The sequence below is a fragment of the Atta cephalotes genome (genome assembly GCF_000143395.1).
Source record: "Atta cephalotes unplaced genomic scaffold scaffold00012, whole genome shotgun sequence".
Classification (NCBI taxonomy): Eukaryota; Metazoa; Arthropoda; class Insecta; order Hymenoptera; family Formicidae; genus Atta; species Atta cephalotes.
Genome location: NW_012130076.1, coordinates 4246696 through 4259634, shown reverse-complemented (window position 1 = coordinate 4259634; position 12939 = coordinate 4246696). Strand labels below are relative to the sequence as shown.

Genomic DNA, 12939 nt, shown 5'->3' with positions numbered 1-12939 from the left:
TGACGTCTATGATCTATTTATTTCGACCACCATTTACCGCTAAAGCCATCTATAGGAGAACAGCGGAAGCAAAGTTGTACACCTATTATAATTATAATTTAAACTAAAATGCTTTTACATATACGTCACCGATGTTTTCACAATCTATAAACAAAATATGCTTTAAGAAGCATATGCATTAACAAAATAATAAAAATATATAATTTAAACATTCGTTAACTTAAGGTACAGTCATAATAAAAGGAATAGTTAGGAATAAGGAATAATGATTTCAATCTATCAGATATCGGATACACCGGAATACACGGTTTCTGATAGGTTGAAATCCTTATTCTTTATTCCTAATTTCTTATTCCTTCTATTATAGCCGCATACACTTATAAACATCAATGATAATACGCAGAATTTAATCGGCAGTCAACATTAATGTTTCTTAGCTCGAGCCATGCAAATGTTGATTAGTTTTTAATGTTAATGAAAGATTAGTGTACCAATCGGAATTGTGAAATATTTCACATAATATATTGTTCTGAATACAACAAGTAATATAAACTTTACAAAGATAATTCAAATTATATGAAATTCAAATTAGGACATAATCATATAAATCTTATATATAATATTTATAAATATATTATAAATCACTTTTAATAAATATAATATAATTTAATAAATATAATTATATTTATAATTGATAATTTATAAATCACTTTTAGACGTCTTATAAAAAGCTATAAATATCCCAAATTTGGATTCTTCGTCCAATTTATATTTTCTAGGAAATAATTTATAGTTAATATACTTAAGATTTTTAACATAATTCAAACAATTTGTACTCTAATTAAGTAGAGTAATTTCAAAATGAGATTAAAATAAGCAACAAATTTGCAGGCATTTGTGGATATTTTGACTTAGGCATAAATAAATCACCTATTTTTTATATTAAGATAAATTAATTATCCTATTTTTTTTGTAATTACCTCAATGATGAGGCATTTCCTATATAGCAATAAGCAAGAATTATATTAATTACGCAAAATATATATAATGCAAAAGCTAGAATAGTAGTACCATCGTCATATGCCGAAGTTTGAAATATGATTTAACCGATCATTAATTAGATATTAATATAAACATTAATTAATTTATTAAAAATATTGTGCATGTATATTATTTAAAATATTCAAATTTTAAAGGATACTGGAGTGCGTTCTACTTTTAACATTCGCAACGCTCGCAAGCATTAGAGAGAATTAAGGGAAAATGATAGGAAGAAGGCAAAGATGACAAGGTGTGGCAGTTGGACAGTGTCTCTTTCTAAATCTTTGTCCTTTCTGTCTATGGATTGTTTATAAGGAGGAAACTATCAACTCTGAAACGCTAAATATGAGACGATATTCATAGTCCGTTTTCATTTTAAAACTGTCTTAAATATAATGTCTTAAAATGTTAATACAGTCCTCGGATTGACTTATGATAGCTTAAGATTACAAACAACAAGATTATTTAAGACGGTTTTAAAATAAGAATGGACTATGAATACTATCCTATATTTCACGGTTCACAGTTGGTGACCCTTGAACCTTATGAATAGTCCATAAATAGAGAGGGCAGAAATTTAAAAAGAAACACTGTCCAACTGCACATGTTATCCTTCCATCATGAAAAAATGGAACGGAGAGTGTTTTCTTCTCTGATTGGTTCCGTCATTTATTGCATTTCCGCAAATGTGCATGTGTATGTATACATTAGTGCGGTACAATACTAGTGGATGCAGCACCGTATGTTCCATCACGCTTCTACCATATCTTCTACTCACGTCAACGATAAACTGAAAATGGCGGCTTCCGGCTGAATCCACTCTCTCTTGATTTTTCTGATAAGCATCATTGCATCCTTGTTTAATATTTGAAAACGATAAGGCTGAAATGATGCTTGCAAACATTAAGTGGAACGCACCTTAATTATTAATATGTAATACAAAATTTGTACTTCATAGCAATCATATTAAAACGTGTAAAAAGTTTTAAAACGATAAATATTAGTCTTTCTTTTGAAAAAAAATTATAAAGAATCATTATTTTTTTGGTCTCCTAATGTAGCAGATCGCCTTAATTTTGGGGAATTCTTATTAGTATCTCAGATTAAGAGTTACATAAGTTCGAAAGTAATTGACGCGCAATCATTGTTTTGAGATAATTATATTTAAAATACACAATATTTGTAGTACATATTACTTTAAATATCTAACTTTGACCATAATTGATAGTCTTAGTATTTAGTTGATATATTAAATCACATTATGTCAATCCAACATAACACATTAGTAATACGATGTAATTGCCATTAATAACTCTATATATTAATCCCATTATTTATAATATAATTTCTTGATTACTGATGTAATATTCGTCTGAAATATGATATATAATACTACTGAAACAGTTAATTTCGCGATTCGATAAAGAGCGTTTCAAGTAGTATTGATAAGTTTGGTCGTATTTCATAAGTTTGGTTCTCAAAGTCTGAAGGTGTCTCAAAGTCTGCAAAATACTCATTGACGGCGACAATGACTTCCTCATTTGACGAGAATTTCTTCCCACCGAGCCAAGTTTTTAAGTTTGGGAACAGAAAAAAGTTATACGGGATCAAATCCGGAGAATAGGGTGGATGAGGAATCAATTCATAGCCCAATTCGTAGTTTTGTCATTGCAACGGTCGACTTATGGGACGGCGCATTGTCTTGATGGAAGAGCACTTTTTTGCGCGCCAATCTCACTTCAAATGACTACCAAACGTGAACTATGCGTCCTTTCTGGCTGAAATTTGGCCTGAAGAGGTTCGAAGAGTGGATCTTTCGAGATGTCGCGTCATCAAATGAATTGTAGCGCCATTTCATGGAAATTTATCAAACTTATCAAACGACCCACGTATTTAACACGTAGTGTTACGCCATGACTTAATACCAAGACACTTCTAGATTTTTTTCTAACCTATACTTAATTATAATTGCGCATGTGCAAATTGTCTACTGCACATGCGCAATTATAGCTGAATATATAGGTTAGAAAAGCATAAAGATATCATTTGGAACGTTTTCTCTCGGATCACTCTTAACAAAGACAGTTGGGATAGAGCTGCGCCCGTTCCAATAATATTAGGTGTGGGAAAAAGTTCGTGGCGTTTTTCCCATTAGATGCATTAAAAAAACGCCACGAACTTTTTCCCATATCTAATATTATATTTCAGTGATGCCATCGATGTGACAGATTTCCTAACCTAAATAGTCATAAACTTTAACGATTATTATTCGGTCCACAAGATACTTTTTTTGTCAGATTCGTTTATTTCGTACAAAAAAAACATGTCAATTGAGCTTAATTTTATCAACATCAATATGTTATTAACATTAAATGAATCAATATATTTATGCAATAAAATTATAAAATTAACTTATAAAATTAACGTAGGATCACTTTATTTTTCATATTTTTAATATTTTTATATGAAAAAGGGAAGATACATACGCGGCTCACATTCGATACACATTTTGCTAAGGTCCCAAATATTATCTTTCTTTTAAACCTCTACTGCATCTATATAAATATATGAATATGATTCATTTTTTGTCAATGTTCATAAATATTCTCTCTTTCGAATGTGACTATTAATTTTCAATTTTGATCTCAGCAAAAAATTAAAAAATTCTCAGAATAATGAGATGACAAGAAGACAACAGAATAATGAGATGAATTAATTAGTGAACAGAAAGCATGCTTTAAAAATTATGTATGCAAAATTATTTTTTATATAACCAACTATAAAAAGATTATGCGTTTCGCGGGTTTCTTCCGTGTCCAGATCTATTCTTGGAATGCCAACATTTCGTGAACCTTGCAGTTCATTTTCAGGGCGAGGAGCAGCCTGATATTGAGCTGTTCCTCTGGATCATTCCCCTTTTATATATTACGCTACTTGTTGGAGTGGTAGAGGGAAAGAAGAGAATTGTGGATGAGGGGTGGGAAGAGAAGTAGAAGAAATCGGTTAATCCTCATTAATTGGGAGAATAGTTTTCCATATTTTATTTGTGTTGTAACATTATCTCTATTTAGATTGTTAAGGTATTTTTGTATCTCTATGGCTTCTCTACATTTTCTTGGAAAATATGATATAATGTTGGCTATTATGATCCTTTTGTTAAATAGTATTTGATATCCTGTTTCGATGTTGTATTCTGATTGCGTGACGTATTTTAATATCACGTTGGTGTTCTTTTATTCGTAGGTTGACTATTCTCCTAGTTTCTCCAATGTATACTTGCCCGCAGGAACAAGATATTTTATACACTCTTGCGGAGCTGAGGGGAGGGGTCTTTGATCTTTAGGATTTCTTAAGATTTGTTCTATCTTTTTGGTTTAAAGATAATTTGGATATTATCCTGCCAATCCGATCTATTGTTCCTTTAACATATGGAAGAGTGGATAGGATCCTCTTGTCTGATTGTGTCAGAGACCGTTGTCTTGTTTGCATGTTTATTGATTATTTTAATTATATCTTTTTTGTCGTGTCCGTTTTTCTGTAAGGCTGTTTTTAAGTGATTGAATTCTGTCTGTAGATGTTCTTTGTCAGAGATGGTGAAACCTCTATGTACAAGTGAATTGATTGCAGACTGTTTTTATGCTGGATGGTGGTGTGATTCGGCATATAGGTATTTATCTGTGTGTGTTGATTTTCTATACACTTGATGGCCTAAGGTACTGTCAGCTTTCTTAAAGACAACATCTAGGAAGGAGAGTTTTCCGTTTTCCTCTATGTCTATAGTGAAGTGGATATTTTGATTGTTGAGGAAAAAAAGAATTTACGGAGTTCGGCTCTGCCGTGTATCTATACGAATGTGTCTACGGAACCAAATATGGTTTTTCGAGTGTTTTTCTGAGGGCTTCTTTCTCAAAATGTTCCATGAAGATGCTGGAGATTACAAGAGAAACAGGAGAGGGCATTGCCGCTCCTGAAGTTTGTTCATAAAATTGGTTGTAAGAGAAGTAAGCGGTTGTTAAGCAGTGCTCTATTAGCGGGATGAGGTTGGAGAGGACTTCATGAGATCTTTATTATGTTTAATGTGTCTTTTATTGGGACTTGTATGAAAAGGGATTCTACGTTGAAACTTACAAGCAGATCTGTGGGACGTAATCGGATTTTTTGGATCTTTTGTATGAAGTCCGTCGAGTTAGTTATGTGTGATTCGAATTTTCCAGTGAGGGATTGTAGTGTTTGTGCTAGGAAGCGGGATAAGTTGTCGGGGAGTGTATGTGCTAACAATCGGGTCTGAGTGAGATTGTTTGGTTTGTGTACTTCTGGTAGTCCGTATAGTCTTGGTGGGAGAGGATATGTAGATTTTAATGTTGATTTGGTTTTACTGGGAATGTTTAATGTTGCTTTTTTCCACCAGGATCTTAATGTTCTGCGCGATTGTATTAGTTGGATCTTTGTCAAGCTTTTTCCGAGAAATTATGCTTTGTCCGAGAGAAGGTTCTTTATCTTTTTCTTATATTCTGATGTGTTCATGACTGTCGTGTTGCCTTTATCGGCTGGAAGTACTGGATGATGTCTATGTTCCTGTTCAGGTCTTAGAAGACTAATTGCTCTTGTCTAGTGATGTTTGGTGAAGGAGATTTGGAAAGGATACTTACCTATCTGCGAATATTATCTGCTTGTTCTGATGGAAGTTGGTAGACGGTTGGCTCTATTCGGGATCTTCCTTTGGAATCTTTCTAGATGTCACTGCGAAGTTAGGGCCTTTGGCAAGCGATATGACAGATATAGTGTCTTGAGACAGGTCTTTGTTGGATAAGTTCTTGACATTAAGTAGAGAGAATTGTGGATTTTTGTAAGGAACAAGGTTTATATATTTCTGTTTCTATTTTTCAGAGAGTTGTGTGTGGATCTTCATGGCTTGTTCGTATGTAATACGATCTAAGGTTTGCCAAATATCATCGCCGCAACGCGGTGGATAGGTGGAGTTTAAAAGTTTTATGGGAAGTTTGGACTATTTGTGACTTAATGAAGTGAATTCTTTGATGAGGATGAGGTTGATTTTATGAAGGATGTTTTTGGATTTATGAGTGCCTAGGTGATTCTTGAGTTGTAGGAACTTTGAGATGATGTTATTATCCCTGTAGCTTTTAGGAATGTCAAATTTGATAGTTTTTTGGCTAGGCAAGACCTGAGTTTGCTGAAAATGTTACTTTAGCAAGAATACTCTCCATAGAGATATTTGATAATATTCTTGAGACTTTCACGGATGCTTTCTATAAAGATTATGCGTTTCGCACGTTTTCTTCCATATCCATTCTTGGAATGGATTTGGACACAGAAGAAACCTGCGAACGCATAATCTTTATATAGAAAGCATCCGTGGAAGTCTCAAGAATATTAAGCAACTATAAATTTTTTCTGTCCACTAATTGATTTATCTCATTATTCTGTTCATAAAAATATTAAAGTACAATTATCAAAAAATTAATAATTTACGAGATATTTATTATTTTATGCCAACATGTGGTAGAATGAAGTATAAAATATCTCGTAAACTATTGGTTTTTTGATATCATTATCTTAATACTTTTATATGCAGAATAATTAGAGGAATAATTAGAGGAACCATATTGTGTAAAAAAAAATATAATCATACAATTTGGTTAAAAAAATGGAGATGATCTTTATATCCTTTTAGTACCTCCACCTAGAAGAAAGATAACATAATGAAATACGTTGAAACCATGCAATTTTTGTTTGACACTTTTCCTTCTATTGTTATAAAAACAAATCAATTATTCAGGTGATCTGTTTTAAATGACTCCTGTATCACAAATCAAAGTTTATTTATTGAAAATATATAAATATATTTGAGCCACTTAAGACTACAAGAAAATTAATATAGGTTTAGTCACAAAAGTACTGATAATTGTTGGTCACTGATAATTGCAAAAATATCTTCGGAATGATTATACTTGTAGTAAAGTTTTTTTCCGGAAGCTTCGTAGGCAATGTTGATCAAGAAGAGTAATCAATAGGAGTAATCTGTGCCTACGAACTATCCTTATTAAATAAAGTCATCAATTTTTATGATTGAATTAGTGACAGCCAGCATATGGATCTCCTTTACATCTTCAGTGAAGCAAAATACTCTATTTATACAAGCGAAAAACAAGTCATGTTACGACAAAGTGATCAGAGTCTGTCAAATAAAATCGGACATAGACTTCGTATCTTTATTACGACTGTGGGAACGAAAGAGAAATAAATTTGAGCGAAGGCCAGCTTGTCAAAATCAACCTAGCGCAAACGATCTATAAAAATACTTACCTGCTAGACGATCTCCTCTTTCTGGATTCGTACGGTAGCAGATATCTCGTCGACATATGCATTTGCAATATTTAAAGGTAAGAGTGGCACGGTGCAGCAAAATATTCATATTGTGATAAAAAAGTCTTTGCAACTTTACAATATTTCTATGATTATTTGTCAAGTTTCATGTAACCAATTATTAATGTTTGCTAATTATTTTACTTTAAATAACTTGATAATTATGATCGACTTGTTAATAAAGTTTCTTGATTGCAAATCATCTTGGATGATAACTCTCTGAACGTATTTAGCTAAAATATATAACAGTAATAATAACAACAAAAATATATTAGAGATGGTTTGAGATTACGTAAGATGATACCAAATTAAACGAACTTTTTAAAAGTTATAATCAATTTTAAAAAATTAAATATTAATTGTGCAATTTATGTAAAAAATGTTTTACATATAATAGCAAACGACATTTTAAATAAGGAACTTATTTTTATGTATAAAATTTATTTTAAAATGAATATATTTTCTATATAAAAAAAATATTAAAAATGAAAATATTACATAAAATACAAAAATATTAAAAACAATTTATAGTTTTGGTAACAATAACTTATTATTTCTCTTTCTCTCCTTTCACTCTTTATTATAAATTATACATTAATTTCTATTTGAGCATGTTCAATTTATAAATTATCTTTGCACACGCTTCCAAAAATTATTGCTCTTCAATGATGTTATAAGAGAGAACGTAATACTGATAAATATCCCATGGATGTTTTCAAAACCTGTTAAAATAATTTATTTTTTGAACCATGTTTTTTTTTTCATGTTTTTATATCAACAGCGACGATTTAATTTAAATGTTTAAAGCTAAGCGAAATCTTTTTACTTTAGAAATTTTGTAAATGTATATAAATCATCAGTAACTGCTTACGTCAGTTAAAGTGCTGAGACAAAACATGGTAAATTTTCCAGCTATCAGGCAGAGCGGTTTCTGCGATCTTGCCATGCATAGTATTAGCATTCGCGCATTATTCTTTGACATATCATACCAACGGCAATTATAAAACGCTTCACCCACTTTAGAACTCTGTGAAAAAATTATTACATTACGAAAAAACATTAAAAAATTGTACATAGATACCGAACAAATTTTATTATATATGCATATATGTAATTCTTTTTTAATTTCCATCTTATTTTCCACAAAACATTACCTCTGTCAAAAGGTTTTCGCCGACAAGACAATGAGCATAAAGTATAAGCAGGACTAAGAATATGAATAAAAAGAATTTCAATAAAAGTGGAACCACTCCTGTTTCACCCTTAGAAAGATTCTACTCACATAAAATTGAAAATTAAAATGATTAATAATAAATTGTAATTAACAAAATAATGAAAATACTTAATCAATAATATTTTTTTAATTCTTAAATAATTTTTTATAAAGTTTTTTAATGCTCTAACTTAACATAAAAATATATGTAAAAATATGTAAAAATTTTAAATAGATTATCTTACTAAGAGTAGTGTTATCAATAAGCTAAGAACTAATTTCTTTTGCATAATATTATTTTTTTTTGCATAATATTATTTGCATAATATTATTTTAATTAAAAAAAATATTATTTTAATTAAAGTTGTGATACGTGCAAATTTATTTTTACATATACACACAAACGTATGTATGTTATATACATAGAACATGCCTCAAAATTCTGCTTAAAATATTATAACAAGAAAATTTTTGTAAAATTAAAAAAACGTTATTTCTATATTTTAATTTTAAATAATAGTTTCTGAGATACAGGTTTTAATATAGTCAATTACAGATTACATTTAGATAATTCACCTGTAAGTATTAAGGCTCAACATAGAAGCCGCAGACAAACGTAAGGTCTCAAATTATAAGAAATTAATTAATCCTAATCGAGTATATTTGTATATATTGATTGTGACATATGTAATATGATTATATATGTGATTGGGCAATTTCCTACTATTTAACACTCCACAACTTCTATGTAGCCTTTAGTGAACGCACTGTCTGCATCCAGAGAAAGATTTCTTTGATTTAAAGAATGTTTTTTTGTTGTACGATTAAAGAAATAATTTTTGATAAAACTGCAGAAAAGAGGAGCAATCGATGTCCTTGACATATGTTATCAAGATTATCCGGAAAGACTTTCAACAGGTTTTAACCGTTACTCATTTATTAAAAAATGATTAACAAAAAAAGTTTAAAAAAAACGTTTTATTTCTGCTATATATGTATAATATTAAAAACTATTCTATATCCTTTCCTTGTTTATGTAATAACTTTCGACACGAAGCGATTCTCACCTTACTTTTCTCTCTGCCAAGATGCGATCGACTTTCCAGACGAAGCAAGATAGGGTGGAACTCGCTTTATATGAAAAGTCGCGAGCCCCTTGGCAGGGGAGAAATGGAGTTAGAGTCGCTTTGGAAAATCATGCCCCCTAAATAGGGTGAGACGTGGAGTGAGAGTTGTTTCGCGTAGGAAATTGGAAAATATATCTCAAAACAGAAAATTTCTGTTTTATAAACAAAAAACATAATTTTTCAAACTTTTTAATAATTTTTTAACGAATGATGAGCGATAGTTAAAACCTGTTGAAGATCACTCAGAGTTATGACCTTGATAACATATATCAAGGTCCAGTTCATCGGCGGTTGCTGCTCTTTTCTGCAATTCTATTCAATTTTTTTATTTTAATATAATTTTTTTTTATTTAAAAAAAATTTATGTTATTTTCTTATATTATAATTGTTTTCAAATTCGTAAATGTATCAGATATTACGTTTATGTGATCATCATTACAATATTGACTTACCGATAACATTTGATAACCGAGGATGCTTACGAGAGAAGTAGCTCCTAAAAGATGCGCCAATAATGTAGCACTAAATGCTTTTCCTATTATTTTTCCCATTCTGTGAAAGTCCAAATTATATAAATGCAATTATTTAATAAAAGTTGCTAATGACAAAAGTTTATTTCAAATTTCAAATTTCAATTATTAAGGTAAACGCTCTAACAAGAAAATATAATCAAATATTCCCTTCGAATTTACGTATAATAAGTTTTGGATATATTAATATATAGATAAAAATAATATATAGATGTATAAATAATATATAGATAAAAGACACTTTTATTATATACATTCTTTCATACACAACGTTTATTAAAATTGGAGGAGGACACTTAGTTGTGTTTCCCTTGTCAATAAAGAATAGAAAAAAATATAGAATTTATCTTATAACAAAAATCTTATTTTAAACAAAAAGCTCTATTTGATTTTAACTGAAATGTGAAACTAAAGGAGAGCTTTTAACAATACATGTTTTAAAGCTTCCGCGTATATGTATATGCATAAACTCACCGTAATAATCGTACATGCATGAGCATCATATGTCGCATCTCAGGCCCACAATCACAGACTTCGGTATTTATATTGTTAATACGCAAAGCAAGAACCGACATCTGACCGCAAATGTGATAGACGAGTGTAACCATAATACAGTCAGCAGTGCTTTGTCCACAAGCACTGACGAAGGCAAACGGCATTTGCCAGACATATGTAATCGTGTACATACGTATATTTTCAATCGCGTAGAACACATGAAAGCGATAAGGTAATAGGTAAATTATTTGAGTCACATTTTCGATGGTCACTATTTCGGGTAGTCCTGAGAAAACGTTCAACTCTGACGTTAATACTAACATTTAAAAAAATCATTTTTTAATAAAATTTCTACCTTTGACACTTTTTTCAAATTCAAGGAGATACGTAGATTTTGAAAACTTGAAGATAAAAAAAAACATTCATCATAAAATATAAAAACTCGTTCTGTAAAATCAAGTCATAATAAAAATGCGGAACTGCCAGTTAACGAGACTTTATTTGTTTCACATATTTCACACATTTCTTCTAAATACGTCAGGATCAAGTTATATAAAAAAGCAACTCACCTCCATTTCCGAGAATAATAAGAATTGGAGTCAAATAGTATGATAAAGCCGTTATTATGACAAATATCATCATCAGCTTAAAAAAGATCCTCGATTTAGCATAGTAAGTGACGAATGTCTTAATCTCCTCGGCGGTTTTATAATTTGCCTCATCAAAATCTTTCATGGCCTCCGTTATGACTTCACCAATTTCATCATTATATAACCTTAACGTACTCATTCGCACAAATATCTGTAAAAATGCCACGTTTTCTGTCAAATTCATGATCACGAGTTCGAGATCACTAATGTAAAAGAAGAAGCTCAGATACTCCAGAATCAAGAGAAAACTGAAGTAGACAAAACTAATCGAGAAAATAAGATCATTGGATTGAAAAGGCCAAAGACCCAGCATTGACATTAGCCATTTGTTCCAAGATAACACCTTGGCCGCACGATCTAAGTCTTTTTGATCCTGAAAGAAATATTAAAGTCTTTATAATTAATCGTTAAGTAATGTAATAACATATAACTCTTCATGGCGTTTTGTAACAGTAAAAAAATCGGCAACTCATCACCTGCATCGTGCGTTACGTTGTTCTTTCCTCGAGAGCTCGCATCAAACTGTATCGAATATACGAATGTAAGAATCCAAGTAATCTCTGTTTTTGTACTTAGAACTGTCTATAGAATCTGGGATAGAAACACGCGGATTATGGGATATAGATAATAACTGCACCCAAAATTAATGTATAAATTGCATATAAGTGTGTTACTGAACCCAGTGCTTTTAATCCAAAGTAAAATTGAACATAATTGGTTCTTCATCGATGCAGATTTGTTGTTTCTTCAGCGATGCACGATTACAAATAAAAGTTGTTGTCAGTTTGTTTTAGACTGCGTGTACAAAAAGTTCAGCTTTTCGAATATTGTGCAGTATAACTCTAATTGCAATCTTGAAATACTAATTTTTCCGTCATGATAAAAAATGGAAAGAATCTGTGCATTTTAGATTATTATTTAAATATACGGATATTTTAATACACTCAAAACGATTTTGTATAAACAAAGAAATGTGCTTTACGAATATAAATCTAAATTGAAGATCTAAATTATAAATATAATTTAAATTTCTAGAAAAATAGCCATAAGTTATTTTTATTTTATCATTTTATTTACTTTACTACTATACAATCATTCTATTTACTTTATCTACTATACAAAATTGTTCAATATTGTGAATTATGCGTATGTTCTTAAATAATAATTTTCTTATATTCCTTCATGATAGCACGCAACATCGATAAATAAATACGCCAAAGAAGTTTTAATAATTCACATCAATATACAGAGTGATTCATTATAATCTTTCTATTCAATCTTATCTTTCGAATTATTCGTTATTCGAAGAAAATGTTGCAAGTAAAAACTTACTCCAAAGATATCTTCAGCTATAAGAAATATATATTCATCATAAAATGTCCTTCTTGAATAAGAAGTTTTACTTGAAATATTTTTTCGAGTATTGTTCGGGAGAAAATTGGATTATAATAGATTACCCTGTGTATATATATATATATATATATATATATATATATACA

The 12939-nt window shown here is 30.4% G+C and overlaps 1 protein-coding gene across 1 annotated transcript; it reads right to left on the bottom strand.

The window, feature by feature from the left end:
- Nucleotides 1-8096: 8096 nt before the first annotated feature.
- LOC105617352 (odorant receptor 67c-like) lies at nt 8097-11922 on the bottom strand. The gene is made up of 7 exons (XM_012198913.1): nt 11917-11922; nt 11360-11813; nt 10770-11076; nt 10218-10317; nt 8580-8699; nt 8297-8452; nt 8097-8147 (listed from the first exon to the last, which is right to left on the bottom strand). The coding sequence occupies exons 1-7, from the start codon at nt 11920-11922 to the stop codon at nt 8097-8099; spliced, it is 1194 nt and encodes a 397-aa protein (XP_012054303.1).
- Between the last annotated feature and the right edge of the window lie 1017 nt (nt 11923-12939).